The sequence below is a fragment of the Lolium perenne genome, chromosome 1 (assembly GCF_019359855.2).
Source record: "Lolium perenne isolate Kyuss_39 chromosome 1, Kyuss_2.0, whole genome shotgun sequence".
NCBI lineage: Eukaryota > Viridiplantae > Streptophyta > Magnoliopsida > Poales > Poaceae > Lolium > Lolium perenne.
The window spans coordinates 147127483-147140780 of record NC_067244.2 but is presented as its reverse complement, the minus strand read 5'-3'; the positions used below and the strand labels follow the sequence as shown (position 1 = coordinate 147140780).

Genomic DNA, 13298 nt, shown 5'->3' with positions numbered 1-13298 from the left:
ATAATTTACATATAATTGAACTAGACGGTGTATAAAGTTGTGTTGTATATTTAAAAATACGGATTTGATGGAAATCAAGCGACTTATACTTAATAAGTTTAAGTCGAGCGGTTGAAGATTCGTATTTTGTGCTTGTAGATTCGTGCTCTGACTTTTGGGTTGTTTGTGTGTGTTTGTGTTGTTATTGGCCCGATGTGTAAGCACTGTTTTTTGCGGGCTTTGTGAAGTGGGCACGTGGTGATGATTCCTATATATAAGGCGTCTTTCTCTCTTCCATGGAACCGCTTACCGCGCATTCCAGTTCGCGTGTGTTGCAAACGACATATTTCCAGTTGCACGTGGGTTGCAACTGAGATTTTTTGGTTACACGTGAGTTGCAACTGATTTTGTTTTTCCAATTACATGAGCGTTGCAACTGAGATTTTTCTAGTTGCGCATATGTTGCAACTAAGAATTTCCACATACAAGTGGGTTGCAACCGAGAATTTTTCCAGTTACGCCCACATCGTAACTAAGAATTTCCACTTACATGTGGGTTGCAACTCATATTTTATTCTCCAATTGCATGAGCGTTGCAACTGAAATTTCCAGTTACGCATATATTGCAACTAAGAATTTCCACGTACATGTGGGTTGCAATTGAGATTTTTCCAGTAACGCATGCGTCACAACTAAGAATTTCCACTTACATGTGGATTGCAACTGAGTTTTTTCCAGTTATACGTAAATTGCTACTAAGATTTTTCTTTTTCTTATGTCTTAAATGGTTGCACAGATTATTTTTTCTAGTGAAAAATGCAAACACACAAAACTGGACGTCAAAATTAAAGTAGTACACGACTTAATAAGCTACTGATGTCAACGACTTAGACTTATTAAGTCTCGGTCGACTGATCTCTAGACGCTCCCTTAAAAATATACACCTTATATTTCTAGACAGAGGGAGTATTTCACAATTACAAACTAATCCGCTATTATTCCTAAATAGTTGAAAAGCACACCTTCCAGCAGATTATAGATTAGGTACTAAATAGAGTTTTCATAGGTCCTATTAACTACATATGCGCGTTTCCCACCTCACTGTGCATGAGCAACGCCGCACAAAGTTGACATTTCCTAAAGTTGCATACCTATGCAACTTAATGGAGAAGTGAGTAAAATATCAGTTCTGAGGCGATCAACAAGATGGGACAAGCTAGCCGAAAATGTAATAGCTTAGCTTAGGTAGGTCTAGTTAATGGTTAGCAACAAGAAAGTTACCAAGCGGACGGTCCTACACACTAACATTTTTTGTTTTAATTTCATGGATCGATGGGCCTACGAACCATGATGGGAGATGCCTTTTGGAAAGAAGAAACGAAGAGAGCTTGGTAGATGTGTTACGTCTACGTATGATCGATAGCTGGAGGGATTAGTTTTTGTCACATTGCAGTAGCTGTTGATACATTTCAATCGCTAGGTAGGGTGTCAATAGCCCTTTGACAGGTGATGTCGTTGATCAAAATCAGTATATTTTATTAACGCATCTGAATTTTATGTTCAACGTTGCATGGACAGGCAGATAGTATCATAGTCCATAGATATGCGGCTCACGAAAAACTATTGACTGGAGGAGGGAGAGAACAAGGAGGAGACGAGGAGCTATGTCAGGCTGACGCGAACTACCAATGCGAGGAAGAAGATAAGAGATACTATAGACTTAGAGTATATATAGATATATCTAAATTTAGATAAATATAAGACATCTATATATTTATGGATGGAGAGAATACTATACTAGATTTTAGGATGGACCCTACATGAACATGCACGTGTGCAGCGAGCCTCACATGCCATAGAGGTGGAGGATGGCAACCCTCGGATTAGGGCAAACGTTTTCAGAAGAATTTTTTTGAAAAAAATACAATAAATTGGATTTAGGTGGAATCTGACTTACCAACTTATAATCACATCCCCATAACTAATTGTCCGACCAACTCCCAAAAATAAAATGATTATATGGCTATAAGTGGCGATGCCTTCAAGATACGACTTTGATGGTCAAATAGTTTTTTTTTTTTAGATATGGGAGCATAGCCCCGGCCTCTGCATCAATCGATGCACACAGCCATTTATTAAATAAAACGTCGATGTCAAGTACTTATTACATAAAGATATACTGGTAGCCGAAGAGAACTAAAGATATCAAAACAAAACATCCGTAGATGGAAAGTGTGCAAAAACTATCCATCTAGAATTCTGCTAGTGTGCCGCCATCCAAGAGTCTGAAATAGCAATCCTGAGTGACCTCCAGGAGCCGGTTGCATCCAGAAACCATGGTATCCCGCTGGTCCGCCGGGAGCAAATATGCCCATAGTTGTATCCAATGCGCCGCACGAAGAATAACCTGCAAAAAATTTGTACCCTTTTGTTTATTAAAGATGATATCATTCCGGCTAGTCCAAATCGACCAACAAATTGCCGAAACACCAATTCGAATATATATTTTATCCTTCTTATTCACTCCATTTAGCCAATTACCAAACATATTAGTTATATTGGAAGGAGGTGGAATATTATATGTAAAAAATATCATTCTCCAAACAATCTTCGCAAAAGGACAATGAAGAAATAGATGATCAACAGTTTCATCATTATTACAAAAACAACATTTTTGACATCCAGTCCATTTCCTCTTTGCCAAATTATCCTTAGTAAGCAATACTCTATTACTTAAGAACCACATGAAAATCTTAATTTTTAGAGGAACCTTAATCTTCCATAAGTATTTACGTAAAAATCTGGTATGGCCATTCATAAGATCAAGGTACATAGATTTAACAGAAAATATACCAGATTCATTTAGGTTCCAAACAAACGTATCCGGTTCATTAGAAAGATGAATAGACATAAGCCTCTCACATAAGTGTAACCACAAATTGTATTTATAATCATTAAAAATTCGTCTAAAACCAATATTCAGCGGTGTATTTGCTAATACCGTAGAAACCAACTCATTTTTCCGTTGGACAATATTATATAAAGACGGATATTGTAAAGCTAGAGGACAATTACCCAGCCAAGTATCCTCCCAAAACCTCACTGATAGACCATTACCGACTTTGAACCTCCCCCTCTTAAAGAACTCCGGTTTAACCCGCATAAGCCCCTTCCAAAAAGGTGAATCTGTGGGTTTAGCCTCTACCTGAGCCAACGTTTTGTTTTTGATATATTTACTGTGAAGTAGTTGTTGCCACATCCCTTCCTCCTGCAGCAATTTGAAAAGCCATTTGCTTAAAAGACATAAGTTTTTCAATTCAAGCACCTCAATTCCCAAACCTCCCTGATCCTTAGGCCTGCAAACTATATTCCATCGAGATAATCTATACTTCTTCTTATCATTCTCCTCTTGCCAAAAAAACCGAGAACGATAATAATCAAGTCTCTTGCGTACCGCTTTTGGAATTTCTAGGAAAGATAACATAAACATAGGTAGGCTCGTAAGAACAGAATTTACAAGCACTAAGCGATCCCCATATGACAACATTTTTCCTTTCCAGCATCCTAATTTTGAGGCAAAACGGTTCTCCATCGGATTCCATTCAGAATTACGAAGGCGTCTGTAGTGTATAGGAACCCCTAAGTAACGTAGAGGTAAAGTCCCAGATGTACACCCAAAGATAGTTTTATATTGATGCTCAAAGTCTGTAGCTTTACCGAAACAAAACAGCTCGCTCTTATAAAAATTAATTTTAAGACCAGATAATTGCTCAAAAATACAAAGAATGAGTTTCATATTAACAGCCTTAACTAAGTCGTGTTCCATAAACAAAATGGTATCATCAGCGTACTGCAAAACTGAAACCCCTCCCTCGACAAGATGTGGAATGAGGCTTCCAACTTGACCCTCCTCCTTAGCCCTAGCTATCAAAATAGCCAACATATCGGCAACAATATTAAAAAGGATAGGTGATAACGGATCCCCCTGCCTCAATCCTTTTCGTGTTTGGAAGTTATGGCCCACATCATCATTCACCTTAATCCCCACACTACCCCTCTCTACGAAACTTCTAATACACTCACACCAAACATTATTAAACCCCTTCATCCGAAGTACCTGCTGGAGGAAAGGCCATTTTACCTTATCATATGCCTTCTCAAAATCAATTTTGAAAAGGACTCCATCCAGCTTTTTACTATGTAATTCATGAATCGTTTCATGTAACACCACTACGCCTTCTAAAATATGTCTACCCGGCATGAAAGCGGTTTGGGATGGTCTCACTACCGTGTGTGCAACATCTGACACCCGGTTAGTAGCTACTTTAGTGAAGATTTTGAAGCTGACATTTAACAGACAAATAGGTCTATACTGTTGAATTTGGACGGCGTTTTCTTTCTTGGGAAGCAACGTAATAATCCCAAAGTTTAATTTAAAAAGGGGGAAGCCACCATTTTGGAAGTGTCCAAACATGGCCATCAAATCCCCTTTAATTACATTCCAAAATCTTTGATAAAACTCCGCTGGAAAGCCATCAGGTCCCGGTGATTTATTGTGTTCCATCTGGTTGATGGCATTAAAAACTTCATCCTCTGTACCGTTCATCATTGCGATCCTCCATCAAGGTGAAAGAATTCTCATCAGGTGCTCCGAAGAGCTTCTTATAATATTCAGTGATAAAAACTTTTAAATTGTCATCGCCCACAATGGTCCCTTCTTCCTGTTCAAGTTGGAAAATTTTCTTCTTTCTATGTTTTCCATTAGCAATTAGATGAAAATATTTCGTATTATTACCCCCCTCCTGTATATGTTTTATTTTAGCTCTTTGTGCCCATTTCGTCTCTTCATCTCTCCTAAGCTTATTTAATTGTTCATTTGCCTTCCTCAATTCAGCCCTTTCCACATCATTTAGAGGACAAGACTCAGCCTGAATATCAAGGAAATCTATTATATTAAGCAACCTTTCCTTCTCCTTCTTATACTTCCCACTTAAATTCTTTGCCCAGCCACGTAAAAATCTCCGTAAATGTCTTATTTTATTCTGCCAAGTTACAATTGGTGTTTTTCCAGCGGAGACCGCCGCCCATTCCCTTTTAACCATATCATAAAAACCCTCTTGTTCGAACCAAGAAAGCTCAAAAGAAAATCTCGCTTTATTCCCAATATGAGCATGATTGCCCGAATCAATTAGAAGAGGGGTATGATCTGATCCGGCCCGAGTAAGAGCCCTAACCGAAACCAAAGGAAATTTTTGTTCCCACTCCACACTCGTGAGAACCCGATCAAGTTTTTCGAAAGTAGGATTAGCCCTTCTACTAGCCCATGTGAATTGCCTACTTGCAATCTTTGTGTGAGTCCATTTTCAATTCACCTATGGGATATAGAAGAGTAATGTGACATTTATTTTCGTTTTGATGAACATATACATTGTGACATTTTTAGATGTGTGCTTTTCAACCATACTTAAATTCATCCATCCATATCAACGAATAATGCAACTTTGATCGACATCTTATTCAATTGCGCATATATAGAAATTAAGTTTGAACATCACATCTCAATGCAAGCAGCCGCAAAAAAACACATCCACGTTATTTTGTATATATGCAAGGGTACTATGTATGGTTCAACTAAATTTTGTTTATCAGAAGAATGCTTAATTTGGAGGTACGGCTGGAAATCATGTCGCCCAGCTAATCTAATCAAGTACTCCTAATACTCAAGTGGGGATGGACCTGCCCACAGATTAACCAACAAGCAACCAAAAAGGGGTGGAGGGAGCATTATGTTATGTGTTGCATGCGATGATTACAAATGTCACCTAAAATGCGGATTGGATCGCATAAACATATGAGTTAGCTCTGCTAATACAAACACGGGTGGTAGAACGTCTAGTTGCCTGTTGTACGTAATCCGCGAGCGAGTGGGCGCAATAATTCGGTATCCGACAGCGCCCATGATTTGGCCGGTCCGCGGACGTCTTTCCCCGCCATTTGGACGGCACGGATGCTCCGCTTTTCCCAGCATGGATGCTTTCCTTCCTGGCACAAGCCTTTTCTCGTGTCCTTCATCGTGTGTGTACATGCAGACTTGCAGAGAGGTCTATGAGACTGACAGTCGCACGCCCTTTCCGGTCGTGCTCGAGAGTAACCTGGCCGGCCGACGGCCGTGGTTGATCTCAGTCGAGCCTGATGTTTCAGCCTGCATGCATGGTAGCGCCAGGCGCAGAAGAGAAGGTACTCAGCTAGCGTATGAAGAAACTCTAACGGCGATTTACACAAAAATAACCAAAAGTGAAAGAAAAGCACAGAATGACCCTCCGGTGAAACTATTTCACCAATCTAATCCTTTTGTGTGGCGCCCCTCCCACGGACGCCACACATGCCCATGTGGCTCCCCTCCTGCCGGCGCCACTGTCCCAGCCGACGTGGCCCCCTCGCCGTTGAGCTGGTGCGCCCATCCGACGTGGCAGCATGTGTGGCGCCCCTCCCAACGGCGCCACACATGCACTTGTAATTGCCCAAAACATACTGTGAGACAAATCCTCTGGGACTTAGCCGTTTTGCGAGGCTCGATGTGTGGCGCCGATGCCACGGGCGCCACACATAGAGGTTCGCGAAAACGGCTAAGGACTTATCGTCCGGAGCCCCTGGATGTTTTCGACCCAGTAGTTCATATAAGTTGGCATGTGTGGCGCCGATGCCACGGGCGCCACACTAGCATTTGTGGCGCCAGTGAAAAGGGCGCCACACATTGAGTTGTGTTAAAAACATGAAAAATCCTACCAAACTCCAACAGTTACGAGTACAACATTGGACACAACAAGTAGCAATTTCATGACATACACATATAACACTTCATAGGTCACATTGTAGCACGTAGATTCAAACAACAAGTAGCATTACAGACCATAGTTCGAAATGACATAGGGTTCACAAATCGATACTTATGAATATAGAGTTCACAACAACACGTAGCACATCCTAGTAGCGTCCTCGACGTGCCGTCCTCGTGGGCTGCTTCCGGACGGCCATCCTCTTCGTCCGCTGCCGTGGCTGTTGTTGCTCCTGCTCCTGCTGCTGCTCCTGCTGCTCCTGCTCCTCCTGCTCCTCCTCATCTGAAGAGAACGGCTCGTCGTTCCTCATCCTCGACAAAGCTGATCTCCGCCGCGGCCCGTCATCCTCCTCAGTGACAACCTTCTTTCCTCGGTTGACATAATCTTCCGGAGTGTACCGGTTTGGAGCCTTGCCCCTTGGCTTGAACTGGTAAGCTGACCGTGGGGCTTGCTTGGAGGTACGCTTTGGAAGTATGCCTTGACTCAGAATTAGCTCTTCCTCGGGAATCTTCACAAACATGAACACATGAGATTAGAAAAGTTGAAATTAGTAAGAACATGTTTGACAGCAACAAAATAGTCCATACCTCCCGCTCTTCTGAAGAGGAAGATGTAGCGATTTCGGTTTCCCGGCAACCTAGCAAGCTGGCTAACCGCCGCATCTTTCGTGCAGTGTTCTGCGTCATGCCGTTCATGGTTACAAATCCACCACATCATAGTAGCGTACATTCAAAGTTGGTGATCATACCTTAATGAAATACCGCAACGGTCCGACAGGCTTGTCATCTGTCCCGCTTTGCTCCCAGATAACCTCGCACTCCTCAGCTGTTTTTTGGATCTCCTCCCGCTGTGACAAACATAGCATACACAATTGAAGCGAGCACATGGCAATGTAGATGATGTACTAGTTAGTGAGAGAATCCATTACCACGAAGTTCAGCCCGGAAGCAATAGAAGTCGATCTCCCTCTGCGAGCAAAGGTGTCGTGCTGGCTTTGCCCAACCTCATCGAACTGGATGGGGTCGTCCAAGATCTCCTCAGGATACGCGTGCTTAACTAACTCGATACGCGTGTTCTCATGGAACCACTCGAGGTAGTTGTTGAAAGCGGCGAAGTTGTGAGGCACAATCTGCTCAGGGCCAGCATTCCGTGCCGCTTGCAAACAGTGTTGGAACGCTGCGATGTGGCCGCTATGATGGACTGACCAATTTGTGATCTTCCTCTGCCGCTGCCTATCAAGCCTGCAAGGCAAGAATCAACAAGTTAGTTTGTACCTCTTCTATCAAGAATCTTCCATCGCATGATTCCAGAAGTTTACCTATGAAGCGCCTTGTCCATGTCTTGCCACACTGGTGGGCACTCCTGATACAGCCCAAACTGTCTCATCACTCTTTGCGGCTGGTGGTGTTCAACAAGCCTGATGTGGTCTAAGACCCCGTTTGTGGCCCGATCTTGCGGTTGACCCGAAATCCAAAGAGGGATGAGAGGGAGAGCGCGAAGAACACGATGAACACGAAGAACACGAGGAACTCACGCACGCACACCAACCCGATACAATCGATACTTACCCCCGTGGCTCGATGGACCACGCCAATAGAATCAACCCGGGAGAGACGCGAGGTAGAATCCCGGAGCGGAGAGATTGGTGAGGGAGATGAATCTAGGAGTGGGAGAGAGAGTGGGTAGCACTAGAATCTCACACACCAAATCCAATCATCCAACAAGGGTAGCCTTGATACAAAGGGGATGAAACCCTAGGGAGACAAAGCTCAAATCCATGTCTAAGCCTAAATCTTGTCTTAAGAGGTAAGGGGGCGACCGGGGTGCTTATATAGGCATACAAGGCAACTTGGGTCGAACGGGTACAAGTTGGTGGGGTCAAACCCGTGAAATCCGGTCCAGAGGCCGGTCGGACCGGGTCTGGGACCGGGCCATCCGGTCGAAACCGGATTCTGGGCCGGGCGGTGACCGGGCGGGGCTCTCGGGGCCCCGGGACATGCTTCCGGATGGCACAAGCGGAGATTCCGGTCGAAACCGGCCAGGCCGGTCAGGGGCCCGGTCGGACCGGCCCTGGGGCCGGGTGGGCCGGCCCGTGGCCCGGTTGACCGGCCCTGGGACCGACCGGCCTTCCTCTTCTCGCCTCTTCTTCCTCTTCCTTCCTTCTTCCTTCCTTCTTCTTCTTCTTCCTTCTTCCTTGCACCATGGGAGTTCCTCCTCTCCGGTTCCTCGATGATTCTTGTACCTAATGATATGTAGCACACCGATATGAGGTAGCATTCATCCAAGGTATGGACGAGGTCGGGTGTCGAGAGGAAGGAGTTCACCTTGACACAAATGGTGGGGATTTGTGTGGTTGGTCCACTTGGGGGACTCCTTGACCATGGTGTAGCGTCGATGATAGACGGGGCTGCACTTGTTGGTCTTGAGGCGGAGGTGTCGAAAGGCCACCCCGCATCATCTCCCCCCCCCCCCTTGGGGAAGAGTCGTCCTCGACTCTTGTTTCTCCTCATCGAAGAGGTAGTCCATGACGGTTGTCCCATGTAGAGTTGGGTAGTCGCAGTCGAAGAAGAACTTGGAGAAAAACCACTTGCGAAGGGAAAGCTCCAAGAGGCATTTGGCAAAAATGGGAACCAAAAGAGTGTGGGTGTATCCAACATGTGGAAGGGCAAAAATTTGTGCATGTAAGAGTTGTATGGTGTCAAAAATGTGTGGTGTAGCCTTGTCCCAAACAAATGGAACAAACAAAAGGCAAGTATCGGCGGCAAAATTTGGGGCAAAATTGTTATGTGCAATGGCAAAACGATGGATACTTCGAGCTTGGGAGAGTGTGGTTGGCGTGAGCCGAGTCTGCAGCCCGGGTTCTGGGCTGGCCCGGCCGGTCTGCAGCCCGGTTGACCGGATTTCTCAACCGGGACGCAGTTTCTCTCTCCTGTTCTTCACGAAAATCGACCAAATTGACCAAATCGGAGGGGAAACGATGGAATTGGGGGCTAGAAAGTGGGGAAATAGTAGATCAAGCACAACAACACCAGATCCACGGACCAAAACCACTCAAAACGCAACCAAATCACAGATCGGTCAAGAGGCAATTTGGGGCTATTTTTGGGGATTTTTTGGAAAATTTTCTAGGAACGAAATCGAGTGGGTGGAAGGTCAAATCCGCGGTAGCCTGGCTCTGATACCATATGATGTGGTCTAAGACCCCGTTTGTGGCCCGATCTTGCGGTTGACCCGAAATCCAAAGAGGGATGAGAGGGAGAGCGCGAAGAACACGATGAACACGAAGAACAAGAGGAACTCACGCACGCACACCAACCCGATACAATCGATACTTACCCCCGTGGCTCGATGGACCACGCCAATAGAATCAACCCGGGAGAGACGTGAGGTAGAATCCCGGAGCGGAGAGATTGGTGAGGGAGATGAATCTAGGAGTGGGAGAGAGAGTGGGTAGCACTAGAATCTCACACACCAAATCCAATCATCCAACAAGGGTAGCCTTGATACAAAGGGGATGAAACCCTAGGGAGACAAAGCTCAAATCCATGTCTAAGCCTAAATCTTGTCTTAAGAGGTAAGGGGGCGACCGGGGTGCTTATATAGGCATACAAGGCAGCTTGGGTCGAACGGGTACAAGTTGGTGGGGTCAAACCCGTGAAATCCGGTCCAGAGGCCGGTCGGACCGGGTCTGGGACCGGGCCATCCGGTCCAAACCGGATTCTGGGCCGGGCGGTGACCGGGCGGGGCTCTCGGGGCCCCGGGACATGCTTCCGGATGGCACAAGCGGAGATTCCGGTCGAAACCGGCCAGGCCGGTCAGGGGCCCGGTCGGACCGGCCCTGGGGCCGGGTGGGCCGGCCTGTGGCCCGGTTGACCGGCCCTGGGACCGGCCGGCCTTCCTCTTCTCGCCTCTTCTTCCTCTTCCTTCCTTCTTCCTTCCTTCTTCTTCTTCTTCCTTCTTCCTTGCACCATGGGAGTTCCTCCTCTCCGGTTCCTCGATGATTCTTGTACCTAATGATATGTAGCACACCGATATGAGGTAGCATTCATCCAAGGTATGGACGAGGTCGGGTGTCGAGAGGAAGGAGTTCACCTTGACACAAATGGTGGGGATTTGTGTGGTTGGTCCACTTGGGGGACTCCTTGACCATGGTGTAGCGTCGATGATAGACGGGGCTGCACTTGTTGGTCTTGAGGCGGAGGTGTCGAAAGGCCACCCCGCATCAAAGCCACATGCATATGAGTGGGCAGCGCATACGCCAGAACCGCGCCTCCTCCGTGCACTTGTGGTTGAGGTCAGTCATCGACGCGCCAATACGGTAGTAGGTACCATATGGCTCCCATTCCACCTGCAGCATACAAATATCTCAGAATTTAGAACATGCCAGTAGAATCAATGAAAACTAGGATTGCAAAAGAGTGATCGGTTACCTGCTCAGCGGTAAGAGTGTCCAACTCCGCAGTGTACTGCATGTACATGATCTTTGGATCGCTCGTCATCTCCGAGACATTGTCCCAAAGGTATGCCCAAGTGGGCTCCCGATCAGGAAAGTGAGGGTGATGAGGCCATGGCCTCTCGTTGAGTACCCTGGGCCGCCCAACTGATAGGCGGTCCCAGCTCCATACGGAAAGTAGGAGCATGCATCCACCAATACCGCCGCTCCCAGACCTGCGACAAGCTTCGTCCAACTGCGCACATAAGACATTTGGTTAGTACTTTGTCTAGCACACTACTATAGGAAAATAGTACATAGAGCAAATCATCACCTGCCGGTAGAGGTAGGCAAGTGCCGCTGTTCCCCAACTCCACCGGTTATCCAACACCGTAAGCGCCTTCAGCCAACACCAATGGGCCAGCTTCCCCCCACTGTCAGGAAAGAGAGTCCTCGAAATCATGTACCATAAGTACACGCGGGCGTACGTCCTCCGAGTGTCCTCGTCGGCCTCTTCCGGGCATTCTCCAAAGTTAGTCCTGATCCATTCGAAAGACGCGCCGGCGGGAGCTCTCTTCTTTGGTTCTGTTGGCAGCGGAGGAGCCCTGCCAATAAGGTCCTCCATCTGTCTCCTCCACCCATCAGAAGCTGTGTTCATACACAGTGGCTCGCCCTGAATAGGTAGTCCAAGGATCATGGAAACATCCTGGAGAGTAGGGGCCATCTCGCCGGCCCTCAAGTGGAAGGTGTGAGTCTCCGGCCTCCACCGGTCGACAAGGGCGGTGAGTGCCGAGGGGTTCATGTGTGGCCCCCCACGGCTTACAAGGGATATGAACGGCATAAGACCGGTAGGCCGGATGAACTCCGTGTACCTCTCGTCATACGGTATATCTGCTGTGCCATGGTAACGAATCTTCAAAGGGTGAAGATCCGTTCCCCTCTCCGTCATATGAACAGCCCGGTGCACCCTGTCGTACTCTTCATCCAGAAGCCACACCATCCTACATGTTTACACAACCATATTATGATTCATTCCACTAACAAAAATGAGCAACACATACATGAGAGTTCATATCCAAATCCATGAGAGTTCCATACATACACACATACATTCATATCTAGGGTTCCAACAAATATTTGGTTCAAATATGAGTTATTCCATCACAAATAATAGACATTTCAAGACATACATACATAGAATTTGAACACATACATAGCCATTTTATATCTACATAGCCAAATCTAGGGTTCATATCCAAATCCACCAACATATCCAAATCTAGGGTTCATATCCAAATCCACTAACATATCTAGGGTTCCTACACATACACATTCAACACTTACATAGCCATTTCAACACATACATAGCCATTTCAACACATACATGTAAAATTTCATATCTAGGGTTCCACCAAATCTAGGGTTCATATCCAAATCCACCAACATATCCAAATCTTGCTAGGTTCAGAGCCAAATGCACTAACATATCAATGGTTCATATCTAAATCCACCAACATGAATTTCCATGTCTAGGGTTCATACACAAATCTACCAAATCCACCAACAATAGTGGACGAATCAGAGGGAATCGAAGGGGAATACCTTGAGGAATGGAGGAGGAAGGACTTGGCCGGATAGATCTGACGATTCCTTGGTCGATTTGGTGGGGGGGCCGAAGGGGAGGCGGGCGGCGGCGGCGGTTGGGGAGGAGAAGCAGAGAGGAAGAGAAAGAAGAAAGAGAGGGTCGGGCTGGGCGCGGGCGCCACACTTAAGTGGATGTGTGGCGCCCGTGGCATCGGCGCCACACAGGCTAGTGTGGCGCCCGTGGCATCGGCGCCACACATCGAGCCTCGCAAAACGGCTAAGTCCCAGAGGATTTGTCTCACAGTATGTTTTGGGCAATTACAAGTGCATGTGTGGCGCCGTTGGGAGGGGCGCCACACATGCTGCCACGTCGGATGGGCGCACCAGCTCAGCGGCGAGGGGGCCACGTCGGCTGGGACAGTGGCGCCGGCAGGAGGGGAGCCACATGGGCATGTGTGGCGCCGTGG

At 46.5% G+C, this 13298-nt stretch overlaps 1 protein-coding gene across 1 annotated transcript; it reads right to left on the bottom strand.

Moving 5' to 3' along the window:
• Window positions 1-11037: 11037 nt before the first annotated feature.
• Window positions 11038-11872, bottom strand: LOC127334298 (protein MAIN-LIKE 1-like). Its single transcript, XM_051360721.2, has 3 exons — window positions 11582-11872; window positions 11246-11503; window positions 11038-11163 (listed from the first exon to the last, which is right to left on the bottom strand). The coding sequence occupies exons 1-3, from the start codon at window positions 11870-11872 to the stop codon at window positions 11038-11040; spliced, it is 675 nt and encodes a 224-aa protein (XP_051216681.2).
• Between the last annotated feature and the right edge of the window lie 1426 nt (window positions 11873-13298).